The sequence below is a fragment of the Poecilia mexicana genome, unplaced genomic scaffold, assembly GCF_051168715.1.
Source record: "Poecilia mexicana isolate PSO_F unplaced genomic scaffold, ASM5116871v1 scaffold_4, whole genome shotgun sequence".
Taxonomy (NCBI): Eukaryota; Metazoa; Chordata; class Actinopteri; order Cyprinodontiformes; family Poeciliidae; genus Poecilia; species Poecilia mexicana.
This window is the reverse complement of record NW_028263373.1, coordinates 4,084,101-4,101,502: the sequence shown is the minus strand read 5'-3', so window position 1 is coordinate 4,101,502 and position 17,402 is coordinate 4,084,101. Positions and strand designations below refer to the sequence as shown.

At 36.9% G+C, this 17,402-nt stretch overlaps 1 protein-coding gene across 1 annotated transcript in view; it reads left to right on the top strand.

Moving 5' to 3' along the window:
- Nucleotides 1-17,402, top strand: part of cachd1 (cache domain containing 1) — an 83,804-nt gene that overhangs the window by 33,503 nt on the left and 32,899 nt on the right. Inside the window, exons 3-4 of the mRNA XM_014992687.2 lie at nt 4,506-4,654; nt 15,073-15,179. Of these exons, the coding sequence (XP_014848173.2) occupies nt 4,506-4,654; nt 15,073-15,179 (256 nt within the window). The remainder of the gene's footprint in view (nt 1-4,505; nt 4,655-15,072; nt 15,180-17,402) is intronic.

Below are 17,402 nucleotides of genomic sequence, written 5' to 3'. Positions count from 1 at the left end.
AAGTGGTAAAGATGAATACAGTCCCTCTGGAACAGTTTTCTTTTCTGAACATCATTGGAAATGTTTAGGGGAAAACCTGTATTTGTTTAATGCTATCCACATATCAACAAATTTAACCACTTTTAGAGTTTTACAGTGCATTCCTTCATTTTGAAAAAGCATGAGCTTTGAGCATTCAGAATTCAAAAGGACAGCTAGAATTGGATGGATTCTTTTCATGTCAAAAATTAGATTCTATTTGAATTATTTTTCCAACAAAAAAAGTATTGCATTGAACAGATGTTTATTTCATGTAATTTTGTATAAGCTAATTTTAAAAAAAATAAATGCATTGATTACATTTTATATTGTTTTCTTTTTGTGAGCATTGTATTACGTGGTTCTAGCTCTCTAGAACCTATTTATGGAGCTAGCTATATAATTATGTAGTTATTTATCTGTGTAGCTACTTGGCTTGCTAGGATTTATATGTATAAAATCCCTTTTGCAAATTCTTTAGCATAGCCTTTTCTTGAAAAGAGAAATGCCTAAAGTTCCCCAACCATGAACGTTTGGGATATTTTTATTCGTACCTGCTCTACCATCCTTCTCTCTGGGTCTGGTTGCAAGATAAACTTGGCTACTCGTCCAGTCACGCTCTCACCATTTCAGTTTTAAATATTTTATTTCTCTGACTCTACATTGGGAAGTTTAAGCGAAAAGTTATTTTCTTTTAGCTATTTTGAGAAATTGGATTCTGTGGTGTCATATTAGACCATGGAAACAGGAAGTCAATACATGACTAATTTAACATTGCTAGACACTGATCTGTCTGTCCACAGTTTTTCTAGTTTTCATATTTAAAGCTTGCCTGCGGTAGAAATATTGAATACATAATCATTACAAACAATGGTATTTGTACTCTAAAATTGGGCCAAAAGAAAGTGAGGACTCTGGAATAATATGGAATGTTGACATGGTTTCCAGTAAGTGCTTGTGGTGGCCGATTCTGGTCCGGTGGGCTTTACAAGAGGCTGGTGGAGTGATTCACATGGTGGAGAGTAGAGCTCTTGTGTTCCGGAGAGTTTGGTTAACGTGAGGAGAGCAGATTGGTTTGGCTGCTTCATGGCGCACTGTAACCTAAGCTCTAACTTACACCACCAAAAGAGTTTTGTTTCTTTTAAGTCATTTCTGTTAAAACTTGAATTGGGCTTCTGTCACTCCCTCCCCCTGCCAGAGAAGCCCTCCACAGCTGAACTCTGACCAATTTATCCATATTCAAAGCAAAGTTCACTTTTGCTAATTGCCGTGAAATTCACATTACCACTACGGAGGATTTTACCTTGAAGTTGCTGTGTGACAACATGAGTGTACGTGTCATGCTGTCTGTGTTGCTTGTAGAGGCAGTAATTGCGAGCTGCGCCTCAGGCTCCCATTAAGGTCCAAATAGGAATAGCGGCTGACTGATTAGGTGTACAAGCGGTCAGTGGGTTGGGGTCGCTCACTTTTTTCTTTCTTTCTTTCTTTTTTTTATTTTCTGGTACTGGTTTCAGTCACAGACTTTCTTTGCAAGTAGCAGTAATTATGGGATGTGAACAAAGGGGGTTCAGATACTGTGAAAATAAGCTTTCATTTGTATTCAGAAAGGCTTATGAGTCTGTGCCTGTGGAAGACATTTGGACAACAGTGTCTTGTTTTGGTTTCTGGTTTTAACACCTTATGTTAATGATTTGTATAAGTTTATGCACTTATTGTAAAGCTTTTTGTGTTTTTTTTTTTGTGTGTGTTTTTTTTTTTTTTTTTCCTTCTGCTCTGGAACAACAAAATGCTCCAGAAGCTCTCACATCTTTTGGGAACAAAGTAAGCGGAACAGACATTTTTTCTAAGACTCAACAACAGAAAGATTGGTGGTATTAAGTAATTCCTGAACAACATATAAACATTTAACTTAATATAATTACACGAACTTAAGTTGTGTTTGTCACAACTTTAGCTTCTGCCTTGAGTAATTGGTAGATGCTAAAGTTATCTGCTTTGTGTGCAGTTAAACCCAAAGCCACGTCGCAAACAGGAAATCAACCAATCTGCTTCTGTAGCATCACACATGCCTTCAGTCACTTGAACTACATTTGATCAGACATTAATTATAAATCTCAATATAGCTGAGATTTGTATAAACCATCCCCAGTGTGTTTAGTGGCCGTGTATTTAGTTCTGTTTTGAGAAGATTGAGTCACTCAGAACTAAGGATGCTCCGATCAGGTTTTTCACTGCCGATTCTGATACTGATCATCCATGAGGCCGATCTCTGCCGATCACCGATCACTGCCTATCGCCTGAAATGGCTGTCAATTTTTCGCTTTAGGTATAGTTGCTATTATGTTATCTGGCAAAACGGAAAAATTGTCTGGCAATAAATTCACCTAATTTAGACACAAGATATATTTTAATACATATGTAAAATCTTCTTTTTTTTTTCTTAAGTTGCATGATGCAGTTTTAAGCAGACGTTCGGTGTCAGAGTTCAGTCTGGTGGACGTTGAGCTATGTCTGTGATATATTACTACCAGTACTGTGTAGTGGCGGTCCAACAGCGAGAGCAGAACCAGCGTCTAGTGTCTAGTTATGGTGGAGGACCTGTGATTTATTAGGACTGCATCAGAAATATTTTATCTGGTATCTACTGGAGTCTTTTAGATGGATAATGATCCAAAACATAACACCTATGAGACACCAGAAAAATATCCAAATAAAACACATTCTTATAAGCGGGTAACTTAAAAATATTAAAACAGGAAATAAAAAAGTAATGCAACTGTTGCCATCATAGGTAGTACGAACAATCTCTGCCATAAGTCAAGGCATTGTTGAAGCTGTAGTAGAAAAACTCAAAATCTGAAGTTATTATGAGACATTGACAAGTTTTACTTCTTGATCAATTTAGGTGGCATTTTATTTATTTCACTTCGGATAGATGTAGAAAGTGATTCTACCATCGATAATCCTTTTGTTTCTATTCTATCGGTGCAGAATCTGAGGAAAGCTAAGGTTGAAAATATTCCAAAAATACTTTAAGGTTATAGAGTCAGAGTTGTCTTAAAATTTTCTCAAATTTTGTCAGAAAAAGTTGACAGAAAATTAAAGTCTGATCAAATTGCTCATAAAAAGATGCCATACCTTTAGATTTTATTTTTAACACCGTTACATTTTTTCTCAATGTATTTTGGAATTAAGAATGAGCTATTTGTTATTACCTCCCAGGAGGCTGTTGCAGATATATTTCTTGGATTCCTGAAATATCTGGATCCCCATTCAGAACGAGTACAGGGATGTGCAACTCAAAACGTGTCCTTTTAAAGAAAACACTGCATAATTTAAAGTGGTTCAGGGGGGAAAAACATCATTGAAAAAGCTGATTTTTTTTCTCCCTCTTTTTGAAATATATATTGCCTCTGAGAAAACATGCAGTATCAAAAAGATGACTATTTGATAGTCTTTTGCATACATGAGTGCACAACACATGAAAGATAGTTGTGGATTGTACATTTAAATTAGGGTTGTGTCGTGCGAATTTTCATCATTGCAAGTATTTGCAATAGCACAGCTTTTTGATTGGCTCACTCTTGTTGGTCAGGGTTGATTTTTTTTTTTTTAAATTAAATTACTGAGCAGCGTGACGGCAAGTTTGTATTCTTGAGCTTTAGCCATCCATCACATATTTCTGCTGCTAATCATGACGAATTTCACACTCTGTGTAGCCTGAGGCCTGAAGCATCTTTGATGTTACTCAGCTTCCTTGATAATAAATAATACATGTGAATGTTTGTGCATGTGAATGTTTAAACTGCCCATGGATTTTAGATTGTTTGTGTGTTGTGTGCTGAAGTGGGTGATTCCAGGATCCAGACAGATGGGAATTCCCTAAATAGATCCAGCTGAGGAGAATACAGAATAAGATTGACATCATTTAACAAAAAGCAAATCTAGTTGCATATTATTTGTGTTTTAAAGAATCTTTAATTATGGAAGAATAATTCAGTCCAGGTTTGAATAATCCGTACTATTCCACATCCTGTTGGTTACTTACAAGAAAACGTAACAGTGCCATTTAAATTTTTATTTTATTTTATTTTTTTTATGCTTTTAGATCTTCAGGGCATAGAAAGGGGCAGAGGTCAACATAAAGCATATGAGTTCCAAAGACTGATATGTACTAAATTAAGAATAAATTATGATTAGTCTGTATATGTTGCAATCTTTATATTTACAAATAGAATGTAAATATAAAGATTATATTTACAAATTTACAAATGTAAATTTGCTGAAAATTATAACAATTGCCCCTACTTAACTGTTTTATTAGAGCAGAGGTAAATGTAAAACCAATGATCCACAACAACAGATATTTCCTAAAATGTAAATGTTTCTGATTAGTCTGTCTTAGTTGCAATCTTTATATTTGCAAATGCTAACATAAATGTTCATTTCAAATAGTTTTATTAACATTTTGTGTTTCCTTTCTGCAGTTGGCCAAGAAGATTCGCGAAAAGTTTAACCGCTACCTGGATGTGGTGAACAGAAACAAGCAGGTGGTGGAGGCGTCCTACACGGCCCACCTCACCTCTCCGCTCACAGCGATACAGGACTGCTGCTCCATACCTGCATCCATGATGGAGTGAGTCATTTTCCCTCAAAAACTACTAGAAGACCACAAATTTCATCCTTTATGTCATAAGGAAGAAGATCTGCAGGATGTTTTATTATTGTGTGTAAATACACCTCCAGGACAGCATTCAACCATCTATAGAGGAGTTTTTCATCCTAGTACCCAAACTTATCACCAGCTTAGATATAGTTTGATAATCACATGATTTGTCATAACAGGGTACATCACATCTTACTGCACTGAGCAGAATAAACTTGCCGTAAAACATGGTAGCGTTTTTATGAGTTGAATTTCATTTCAGGCATGGAAGCATTGCACACTGCAGGGCATAAATAATGTGTAGGATCATAGAGTCCCAGACTGCAGACTTTGGGAAATAACAATGTTTGCATCAACTTTATAGTGGCATATATATTAAAATTTACTATTAAGTCTTGATGAGTTTATGCAATTTGCTTTTTCCTAAAAATAAATAGGGATTTTTAAACAGTTCCAGTGCAGGAGACTTGTTCTTATTTTTTAAAAACTTAAATATTTCCCATTTGAGCCTTTTGCAGAGAGTTTAAAATTGGTCCGGTCTACTATCGACCAGGTTTTTTCTCAGCCAATCATCAACTCCAGCAGGCGAAAACACAGTTCAAAAGCTGAGCACAGAAAAAGACAGCACAGTTTTCAGTTCTAATCTACAGAGCCGCAGCTGTCTCTTCCCTTCATCCGCTCTCTCTCCATTTCTCTCTATCTCCCTCCCCTTTATCAGCCAATACAACTAGTCACTCTCTCTGAAGTTTTTGCACTGCAGACTTCACAGGCTGCTAGGTCACCTGTCTTTCCTCCCGTCATACAGAAAGTGGGGGTGGGGACAGTTGTCTGGCTCAGAGCCACCAGCCACCTGTAGCCACACCAAGTGCTCAGCATACTGGACATGCATTCAGTGCTTGTTCACTCAGTTAGCTGTATGTTTTTGCTGCAACATGTTCATTTTAACACAGTGCTAAAAAAAGAGGGGTTTGCAGCTTTATGAGACTGAAATGGGTAAAAACATTGTTCAGGATAAAAGATGTGTATAAAAGCTTTGGCAGGTAATAAGGTGTGATGCAGGGGAGTCACAATGGAGGTGGTGGTGATAGATGTGCCAAACTGAAGCTGAGTCTGATAGATCTCTGAACTTCAAAGCATTTTCCCCAAGGGAGCAGGAAAACTTACCTCTCTTGCTCTTATTTCTCTCATTTTGAATCTGCACATGATCATAAAATACTTGAAAAAAATATGCCTGGCAAAAAGAAAAAAAATATAGATTTTTTATCTTCAGAGCTATACATGAGAAAATGCTGTAAACTTTATTTTCTTCCCTTTTATGTCCTCTTTATACAAAGAACATACAATATATTGAGCATGTGATGAATAACTTATGTAATTTTGTGACTTCTTTATCAATAAAATTGAAGAAAATTTATTTGAGCTACTACTCTACTCAGAAAATAGCAGTACAATTGCTTATTAATACTAGTATGTAATTATTTTATAAATAATTGGGTTAGTTATTAGGGCTGCATGTTACAACATGGCGAGAACAAGTTTCACCAACATTTTTTGGAAACGTTTTTTTTTTTTTTTTCTGTCATGATGTAATTTTCTCAGTTCTCTCTATGCAGTTCAGCATCTCAGCCAGTCTGGAAAATTGCTCTAGTTTGTGAATTAAGGAAACTTGGAGCCCACGTGCTCTTAGAAATTACAATATGCCATACAATAATATTACAAAGTTAACTGTGATTCCATATATTGTACAGGGTATAATTTCAAGCAAAAGACTGAACATGTCAAAAGTTAACTTGGCTGCCTTCTTGTTTAACCTTTAGGAACTAATTTAGGTGCTAACTGCTGGACGTTTTAACAGCCAGTAGTTTAATCACTAATCATCTAACAGGAGAACAAGTAGCAGGAGCTGACACACTAGTAATGTCACACCTACAAAAAATCCAACTTTATATGTCCAGATCTCTAAAATTAGCATAAAGAAAGCTAGGCTACAGAGCACTAGACATATTTCTAGTTTTAAATAGTTATAATTCTTTACATTTTCGACCAGCAAACAATTTGTTTCCCAGCCTGTTAATTAAAACATTACCTTTAATGTGTAATTTGAAGTCAAAACTTATCATATTGACAGAAATGAGTATTAAATTACAATAGAAGTTAGCCTAGGCTAACAGGATCTTAGCTTTGCTTTGATTCAACTTAGTGTCATATTTTGACCTTTAGGTTTTGAAGTCGGGTTTTAAACGCATATCTTAAAACAACTTCAAAACGTTAATTAAAAAAAAAAGTAATGCAAGGTAGTACCCGTTTCTGGTGCCAAACTAGGCTATCTTCCTCCTGACAAAATTATCATCTTGATTGGAATTTGTTTTATACGTTTGTCCAGCAAAACTTTTAATATATTGCCCACACTCAGGCATGACATGTCCAATTAAGCCTAACATGGGAGAGAAAACTTGGCAATGAAAACAGATGGGACTTTCTGTATGTTAGACCAGAAGTCTATTCAATTCACTTCACTGTGTCTTTCACTAGTTTCAGACCTCAGCTGTTTTCTGGGGTCTCGGTCAGGTCAAGCAGTTTACAGGGGATCAGGTGGTTCACACACTGCTCATGTCTGGCAGCCTATCTTTTCTCAGGGAGGCCACAGAGGGCAGCGGTTAGCATTCGGTGGTATGCTTTAATCATCGCTTGGTCTCACAAACTGACTGCATCTGAAAATAGATATGACTTGTTGAATATGTGTGTTGCCTGTATGTTTATGTTTCTAACATGAGACCTCTAGATGTTCTTCTCAACACTTTTACTGTGAAGCAGTTGTAAAAGTGACAAGTGTGCTGTGCAGCTGCATAGGTGGTACTTTTAGGTGAGGCTTTAAATTTTTTTTTTTTTTTTGTTATATATTAAAGTTTCTGTTTAGGATCAAAGCTCCCCATAAATATACCTAAAACACAATAATGTGTCAAAAAATGCCATTGTCCTAATACATAAATACTTGTCAATAGCTTGTCTGTTCTGTGTTTTTTTTCTATATCTTTTAAACTGTATGACTAGTCTAACAGTAACCAGCTACCTAGCATACAGTGTGCTATTTACCTCACTGTTATTCAGTAGAATTAGGGCTGAAACGATTCCTCGAATGATTCGAGTACCTCGATTACTAAAATTCCTCGAGGAAAATTTACCTGCCTCGAAGCTTCGTTAATTTATGTTTTAATAGTTAGCGCACCGTGTTCCGGCCGGGACTTCATTTGCGTTGCGCGGAGCTCTCACTTCCGCCTCTGAGTTGTTGACAAAAGCTAAGTCTCAGCGGCATAAAGTCCAATCTTCAAGATTGGCCCGTGGGGATTTTATGGATTGATGATAATGCCCGACTTTTTATCGTTTTTGGGGAACCAATAAGCATCCTTAAAATGACTGGGGGAATGCCTGGAGTACGGCAGCATTTCTCCTCCGGGGCTGCTGGTTGAAAGCGAACGGCGGGAAGAGCGCTGAGGTGAGCGGATAGCCTGAACAGGGCGGGCGGCTGAGTAGCTGATGCTTACCGTGTAAATGTAGCTTTACCGACGAACCGCACAATAAATTTCATATCCCGGTCTGAAGAAACGGGTGGCGGAGCGCATCGTACATGGCTGGTAGATGAGTTTCTGAGTGTGACCAGTGAAGGTGTCGTAAATATCCCGTATTGCTTCCCCCCGTGTTCGTCCCCCGGTCTAACGGTTCGTCAGTCCGCTGGTCTATTTCCTCCCCTCCACCCCATCTTACGTTCGTTCATTCGCCCTCTCCTCCCACTCCAGGCGGCATTTCCCATATTTTCAAACCCAAAGCGTGACAGGTTAGGTGGCAAGGTGAGTTTAATTAATCTATTAAACTCACTGAAGATGAATACATAAACTAAAAGCTGGATTGTAGACATTTTTTATAAGCATATTTGTGAGCCTGCCTCTTTGTTATTAAATTCAATATAATTTCAGATTTTTCTATAACTTTTCTTCTGGTTAACTTAGAAAGTGAGCTATTATTGTTACAGGTTAGTTTTCTAAACTACAAAAAAGCAACTGTTAGGGATGCTCAAATATGAAAAATTGGACTGATATTGATATCTGATAGTAACACCGGTATTATGCCAGATTTACCAATATTTCATTTTATAATTTTTTTTATCCGATTACTCGATTAATCGTAAGAATAATCGATAGATTACTCAATTACTAAAATATTCGTTTACAACAGCCCTAAGTAGAATAGAAATTAAATGTTTTATAGACTTTTGTGTGCAGAGTAGTTTTGTTTGATGTCACTTTGTCAAGCTGACATTGTCCTCTAACTAAATTCATCCTGACTTTTACTGGAAAACAAAGACATTTTGCTGCATTCATTCATTATGTATAGATGCAACGTTACATTAGAGGTGATAATGCAGAATTTCCATTTATGATTAAAGTTTGCATAGTGTTGATACCTAGGTCATGTTTCTGTAGAAGAAATTCTCACTATTTATACTAATGGCAGGCTGACGGGTCACTTCAAAGGCAATATGTCCCAGTGGTGAATCACTTCTTGAAATTCACATCAAGCAGATCATCTTGTCTCTTGGTTGCACAGTCAACAAAATGACAAGATCTCTGCTTGCACATTAGAGATTAGATATCAAAAGTGCTGCCAAGTTGTACGAGGGTCATTATTTATGCTTCAGTAACCAGTGTAGATGTTCTTCATCACTATTTTCTAATGCCTCCATTAAAGCAACTCATTTTATCCCCAGTTTAACCCTTTATGCAAACATTTTCAGCATCTACTGATAATCTTAGTTGTCTAAGTCAAGACTAAACAAATACTAACTTTGTCATTTTACTGATTCTTCAAGCTAAATGTGTTTATAGTTTTTTCTTCACATCCCTTTGAAAAAAACCTCCACTTAAAAAGGTCATTGACACCTGTATCATAACATTTTTAATCAAGTGAACAAATTCAAACTCAGTCACATTACAAGATAGTAAAAGTCCAAGCTTTGTTGGTTACTGTGGTCTGCCATCGATATGTTGGGGCACAGCTGTGCATCGAGCTCAGATTTATTGCTATTGCATTCCTAAGAGTGAAACTGGACTTTGAAGATCTTCCTGGAAGCAAGAGAGAAAATGTGAAAGCAGAGCAGCAGATTAAATTATTGAGCAGCATTTATTTACAGCGATGTGAGCATCTTGGTTATGCGGACTATTTCTGTTCTGATGATGCTCTGGTGCTGATGTTTGAGTTGGAGGCCAAGAAAATGTAGCTTAGCAAATATCTTTTCACCTTAAGTTCAAACACACACTCAGAGATTAAAGTGCAGGGAGGGATTGCAGCTTGCACTTGTTTACCATGCATAGATGCAACTGGAAGACAAAAACAAGCTATTTCTGTACAGTAGCAGCACAATCTGCTGCAGTGTTTTTATTTTATTTTCATTAAACTTGAATCTTGACTACCACCGCCTCATATGACGATCAGCTGTTACAGAGGCAAGCCGGTGGGCTTTGGCCTTACTGCTGCTCTCTACAGTATATCAGTGAAGATACGTGCAGCTGAGTTGATCCGCTTGTAAACTTGATTTATAGTTTTTCTGGACTCCATGTGGAATAGATCCCCTTCTCGCACATAGTTATAAAGTCATGTAGGGGCTATTGGTGTTTATTATCTGTAACTTTCTAAAATTAACAGTTAGACACCCATAATGCTCTTATTGTTAACAGAGCTCGTAACCTGTGCAGAACATGTTTGAATTCCTGAATGTACCCTCTTCTTTCACCTCTCTCTGATGGCCATTTACTCCAGCCTGTCTTGAGTTATTGCTGGTGGGATTCCTATAAAATAATTTGATTTGTTGTCCGTCTGAAAGCATACTCCGAGTAATTGTTCTGAAACCGTAGTTCAATTTTTACTTGCTGTATTTACGTACACTGCAGTGCCTTGTGGGAAATTACTTCTATCGTTTCACTATTTCATACGACAAACTTCAATGTCGTATGAAATAGTGAAATATTGGAATTTTATGATATGGATCAGAACAAAATGGGACTTAATTGTGAAGTGAAAATAAAATGGATACGTGGTTTTCTAAAGTTCTCATAAATAAAAACCTGATAAATGATCAGATATTTGTGTTATCTGACCAGAACACTTTTGTCCAGTTCTTTAATTTGACCCCCTACAATGCGTGTGGCTTCATTTCAACAGTAGCTTTCTTCTTGCGCTTCATAAGGGAATATTTATACAGTGTATAAATACACTGTATAAGTGGGATTGTTATCAGATAATCCCAATCTCTGGTTAATGCTGTCCTTGCCTAGTTTTACTAATATTCCAAAAGTAGCCTTTACAGAACAGCTGGATTTATACTGAGATGAAATTACACACTCAGTAGTGGTTATTAGTTTTTTACTACTTTCTACAACTCTCCTATTTCATGTCAGAACATTTCAGTAGACTGTAAAGATCAATGAATGAATGAATGAGTTATTTAATTAATTAATTAAATAATGATCTGAAAATGTCTTAATTTCTTTTTCTTGACTTCTTTAGAAAATGACTGTCCTAGTTTTTTAGGCCTGTTTGATTAAAGGAAATTAAAAATATATTTATTCCACAATATTCTGAGTTGTATTTGTAAAACATTTTTTGATACATTTTCTTTCCACTTCACAGTGATATACCAGTTTGTGTTGCGCTGTCACATAGACATCAATCAATTGCACTGAAATTTGAGGTTGCAATGTGACAAAAAATTAAAATGGTAGGAGTGCTTCTGCACTAGAGCATTATTTGGTATGTTTGGAATGTAGTGATTTCTTTTGGACATTTCTTATCCCCTATAGCAGAGATATAAAATGGACACACTGTACCCCTCTTCAGAAGAAGCTGCTACACACCAGTTTCCCCTAAATCCATTCGGCATTTTGCCTTTACATTCCTCTTCGGTAGAGCCGCTTCATCATCCAGGGATACATAAAAGGCTTTTTGCAAGCATTTCAATTCTATGGGTAGCGTGTTGGTTGCTTTACCACTGCTGCTGCAGCAGAGGGATTGCAAACACATTAGAAATGGTATTACTCTCTGCGGCTCACACAGCAGCAAGTCTCTTCAAGGTAATTGTTCTCATGGGGCTTTTTCAATAGAGCAGAACTGTCTGCTTTGTGAAAATACATGGTTCCTTTTGCAGGGTGCAGCTTAATGTAACAGATTCTACAAACAGTGAGTGACTTGTAGAGGTGCTGAAAACACCAGGCGCTGTTCTATTTGGGATTTCCTGCTTCATGCTGAAAGTTTTAAATATTTCTTCTGGCCACTTTTGATGGTTTCCCCAACATCTTATTGTTGATATACATCCAAAATTGGAGAATAATTTGGTGTATTGCACTGTTATTTTGCATATACGACTATATTTCATTTATTTAGTCTATTAAACTAAACTGTGTGTGATCTTTTCATTTCTGATGAGCTAAATCCCATTTCTTTTTTTCTCCAAACCATTCCACCGCCTAATTAAGATGTTTAAAACTCGCTGCATTCCTTCCCGCTTTTCTCTTCCCTCACATACGGCTTTTTGATGTCGAATTCAAAGCTGCTGGGATTTTTTATTTTTTTTTATTTTTTATATTTCACATTGCCTCGGGCCCTCCCCCTCCTGCAGACTGGGATGAAGGAGAATCATGAAGAAGAATTATGGGGTTCTAAATGAGTGGTTTAAATGCAATCTGTGCATTAATACTTCTATCAGTAAAAATGACCATTGTTGGGGATGTAACTCTAAGATGCACATGTGTCAAAAATGTATGTTTCAAGAAATGGGTTGTGGATGTTTGGGGATGGTTTAGCTGAAGGAAGGGAGGGATCAAAGTGGCCACGCTTGGTGCAGTGCAGGACAACCTTCTCCACCGTCTGATCAACTCAGGCACATCCTGTTGTGGAAATCTCTGAGACATTAAAATTAGCAATAGAGTGCTCTATAAGAGTTCCCAGCTCTATAGTAGATATTGCAGACCTACATAAATCGAATCACACCAGAGCTCATTTCGAAAAGCTGTCAGGAACAGTGCGGGAAAATTATTCTGTGTGGACAAGTGATTTCCCTCCCCCCCCCACCTGTCTTGCTGAAATTTTCTTCTCTTTGCAGTAAACTGAGCTCTTTTTAAGTAAAACCATATGCCCTGCACAACACGATCCAGGCACTTGTATTCTTTCATGTGACTTTATTTTATCTTTTTTTTTCTCCCCTCCTATTGCCTATACTTATTTCTTCATCAAAGCCTGAAGCTCTTCATTTCCCTATGACCTTGTCTTCTCATTACCTCTGTGTGCTCTCTCAAACTGATAAAGATTGTGCTGTGGACAACATAATCTAACATACATGAATCTCTTTTTTTAATTGGATCTCCTTCACTTGCTTTCTTTTCTTCATGAAATACATGAAATGGTTTAATTAAGGATGTATAATCTGTTGGCTATTAAATGCTACAACATGTTCATATTGCATGTTTTGGTATAATGTTTCTCAAACAGACTGAGTCCATTTTCCAACTGTGATCCTCTAAAATGCAAAATGTTAAACGGGTATAATAGTATAAATTCCACTGATCATAAGCTAAAATTTTATATCTGCACAAGTGCTTCCAGATGATGTTTGTTGCAACAGTAATTAGATTAACTATATAGTGACTTTCCAAGAGCTTACTTGCTTAAATTTAATTTTTTTTTTGTTTTTGTAACATTTCTCAAACTGAAGTACCTCAGCAGGAAGCTATGTAAAGTGTAAATATGTAGTGATGTAATGTGGTTGTCAACAAGCAGGTTACATTCTCGTTCTACATGTTGTAATCTGTTTTCTGTTGTGTGTGTGTGTGTGTGTGTGTGCGTGTGTGTGTGTGTGTGTGTGTGTGTAGCAGCTCAAGTCACAATAAACTTCCACAATCTGAATATCTAATGCTGTGTTGATCAGCAGAAAAAGGGAAGCTTTGGGTTTTACACATGTTATAAGTGTAACGTTTGCCAGCGTGTAATGTATACTTATTCTGTGGAACTAATTTTTTAAAACTAGATTCTAGTTTTGTGTGTTAGAGCTGCAAAATGTTATTAAAAGTTCATCAAATGTAAAAAGATAGAGGGGTCATTATAAACTCAAACATTAGTTGTACTAATCCTAAAGAGCTAATCATAAACATTCGTCCTGCTAATGCTAAAGAAATACATCAGAGTATTTAGCAGAAGCTAATGCTAAAGTGCCAACTTCACTTCAAATTATAGACGTTTTTGAATTTAGCAAAAGCACAAAAAAAAGTGGGCTTGTGAAAAGTGGCCATGTTGTATTTGTTTCAGTATGTGATAGTGTTGCAACACATAATAAGAGAAATAAATATTGGATTTTAATCATAACACCAATATTAATATCAGATATCAATATTGGCCCAAGTTTTCTTATTGGTGCATCCATAGACCAATACATAGTTTTTTGGATCACCAGCATTATCGGTTCCAATACCTGCTAAATGCAGCAGCATCTCTTTGTAAATAACCTTCTACTGAGATGGTGAGTAATACTGATGCTAGACGATCACTGGGCAACAACTAATCTCTTCCCATTTCTTCTCAAATTTGAATGTTTCTTAGGAAAATCCAAAACCAGTGTTAGCCCTGCTTGGGCTGAATCAACCATAAGAACAAAGTCTTTCTACACAGTTGCCTCATTAAATTCCCCCAAATTTGGGGATTATTTAGTGCATCATCATCTGGCTCTGTTATTTGTGCTGAACTTTGATGGCTGCTTAGAACTGTATATATCTCTAAATAAAATATTATTGCTGTTGGCTCTTAAAACAAAAATCATTGCGAGAGTTTTTTTTGTAACTAATTTTGATTTAAAGTTCAGTGCTGTATGCTGTAAGGCAAATATGAGGATAACTGAGATTGGATTATTTTACTTTAATGATTAAGTCATCAAACCAGCATGAGTTTTTAATGGTGCTCATTCTTTATTTAGGCAGCTGTGTATTAGGGATGTTTGGAGAATTTCAGCCATTTTCCATGGAAAGTTTTATTCATGAGTCATAAAATCTGCTTTAATAAATGTTCTGGGCATCAGATAATACAGTTAGCAACTTAACTGTGCTGTAATAAAACAAGAAAAGTCTGTTATTTTAGCAGATGTTTGATTTTGGTTTTTGACCAACATGGTTTCACTTGTTTCCCTTTATGAAATCTCTCTGTCTTAGGAAATAGTTTAAGTGAAAACATGAATAGTAAAAAACGAGTGATCAAACTTGCAGATCTGGTTTGTAGTGATAAGTCTGCGGTTTCACCAACAAACAATCGGCCATTCTCTGTAAATTCTCAACCACTTCCTCTCTGCATGTCTGCAGGTTTGATGGAAACTTCAATACCAACGTGTCCAAGACCATCTGCTGTGACAGACTTTCCCCCACAGTCAACAGCAGAGCATTCAACCCAGGACGAGACCTCAACTCAGGTTAGTTTAGATCTCCTAATCCTGTACAGAGAGACACAGGGAGGATTTCTTGTATGCAAGCTGTTATGAACTGCATCTCCCATAGAAGCAAGTTTTCATGACAATCTTACCAGTTTTTTTCCCTCCTCAGCTCCAGAAAGTTTAACATCGTCAAGGACATTGATGTTGGCTCTATATAATACTCATTCTTCAGAGACCTTTTGATTCGCTCTCTCTGCATGTTCATTTTTTTTTTTTCTATTATAATTTTTTTCAACCTTTTATCTTTAAGATTAAATAATCTTATTTTACTTTGAACTCTAGTTTGCAGGTTTATTCAGGTCATCTGTTCTTTTTTCCTTTTGAGGGGAATTTACTTATTCTGACTTGATGTCAAATAGAATTTGCATCAGTTCTAAAAAAAAAAAAAGAAAGCCCTCTTATTAAGAGAGGTTTAGTGAAAGCAGTGGAAAACTGCTCGTTATGACGGCCACCACAACACATTTAGTGAGTTTCCAGATTGCATGAGCCCAGCTACAGATTAGGATCTTGTAAAGCTCACATATGTGTTTGCAGCACACGTCTGTCTGGATCCAACTCTGAGGAAAATGGAAAATTACCATTTAGCTCCAGTTTTCAACCAGCTGGCTTTTCTGTTTTGGCGCTATTACTCGGTTTACTTTTTTGAACAACATGAGTCATAACATGCAGCTTTATTTATCAGAATAATTAATTTTATCTTTGCGATTTGCAAATTGTTTCCTGGAAATTTAGTCTTCCTCATTGCAAACTAATTTCACCATTCTTTAGAAAAACAATGACAGTTTTATGACCCTGATTAAATTGATGGATTCCATTCCACACCAATTTCTCAGTCATTCTCAAGGTGTAGGCATTCTAAAAGAGTATGATTTTAAGCCTAGACTGTTTGTTTTGCCAGACTGGTTGATTATTTTACTTGGAGGTTTTTGTTTTAACATACTGGACCAGTTAAATTACATTATTGAAACCTTCTTAACAGATTGTTCTTCCAGAATTTTCTGTGTTTTCAGCTAGTTTTAGATACAACTTCAGTAAGGTGAGTTTGTTTTAACTAGATCAGTTTGACAGCGATGGTACTTTAATAGTTGGCATTAAAGTTCGTCCTAAGCAATCGGATCCCATCTTAATGTAGAGGGTTTTGCTGCAGGAAGTATGAGAGAGCAAAAGCAACCTTCAAATCTGACTCAGTCGCACCAATTCTGTCAGGAGTGGGCAAGAATTTCAACAAAACTATACATCTGTCATTCTGTTGCTACTCTGGCTCAAATCTTTGTTTTTTTTTTGTTTTTTTTAACCAGGAACAGCTCTCTACAAATCTTTAGTTCCTGCCACTTTTAACACATCATCATTGGTGGGGCTTTATTTTCCTTACAAGGCTAGTCGTAATGAGTTCAAGTTACCCCCCGGCCTCCTGGCTCCTCTTCTCGTCCCTCACACTAACTCCTCCTTGACCTCCTCATTGCCACTCTTTTCAGTCTCTCCCATTTGTCTCAGCCTAGTCTAAACAAGACCGCTATAGCGGGAAGGGAGGGCGTGGCTAAGGACACCAGAAATAATTGAGGAGGAGAGAATGATGAACGAAGGGAAAGAAGGGAGGGGCGAGAACTGATTGAAATGGAGTAATTGTATCTAGACTGGGTTGTTTCCTCCAACCCCCATCCCTTTTTATCTTTAATTTCCCTTCTTCTTTTGGAAGGACAGGGACAATGGTGGATATTGGTGAAATTAGTTTTTATACCAGCAGGTGGGTGAGAGATGAGAGGCTGAGTGCAGTTTGATGACAGCACTAGTTTGATCCATCTACTTTTTCCCCTCTATCTTTTTCTTTCTTCCAGTGTAATTTTTCCAACTTCAGACCCCCAATTTCCCATTCTACCCTCTTGCTTCCCATCCATTTTTGTCTACCTGTCATATCTTTTCTACTCCCATTCTTGGTCAGTCCGTGATTCACATTGTTGTTCCAGCATGCATGTCCAGTCTCTCAGCCTATAGTGATTGACTGGTCATAGTTTTGAGGCTGAATTCAAATTCCTAAAGCTTACATATCCCACTACTGAAATTGTCACATTTCAATTTCCCTTCAAGAGGATGCAAGAGCAACAGAGGTAAGAGCAGAGGTAAAGCTAATGTTATGTGTGATGGAGCCTTTTAAAGGGTTTCACTAGTTTTGAAAAACACAGACAGATGAATCTGTAGTATACA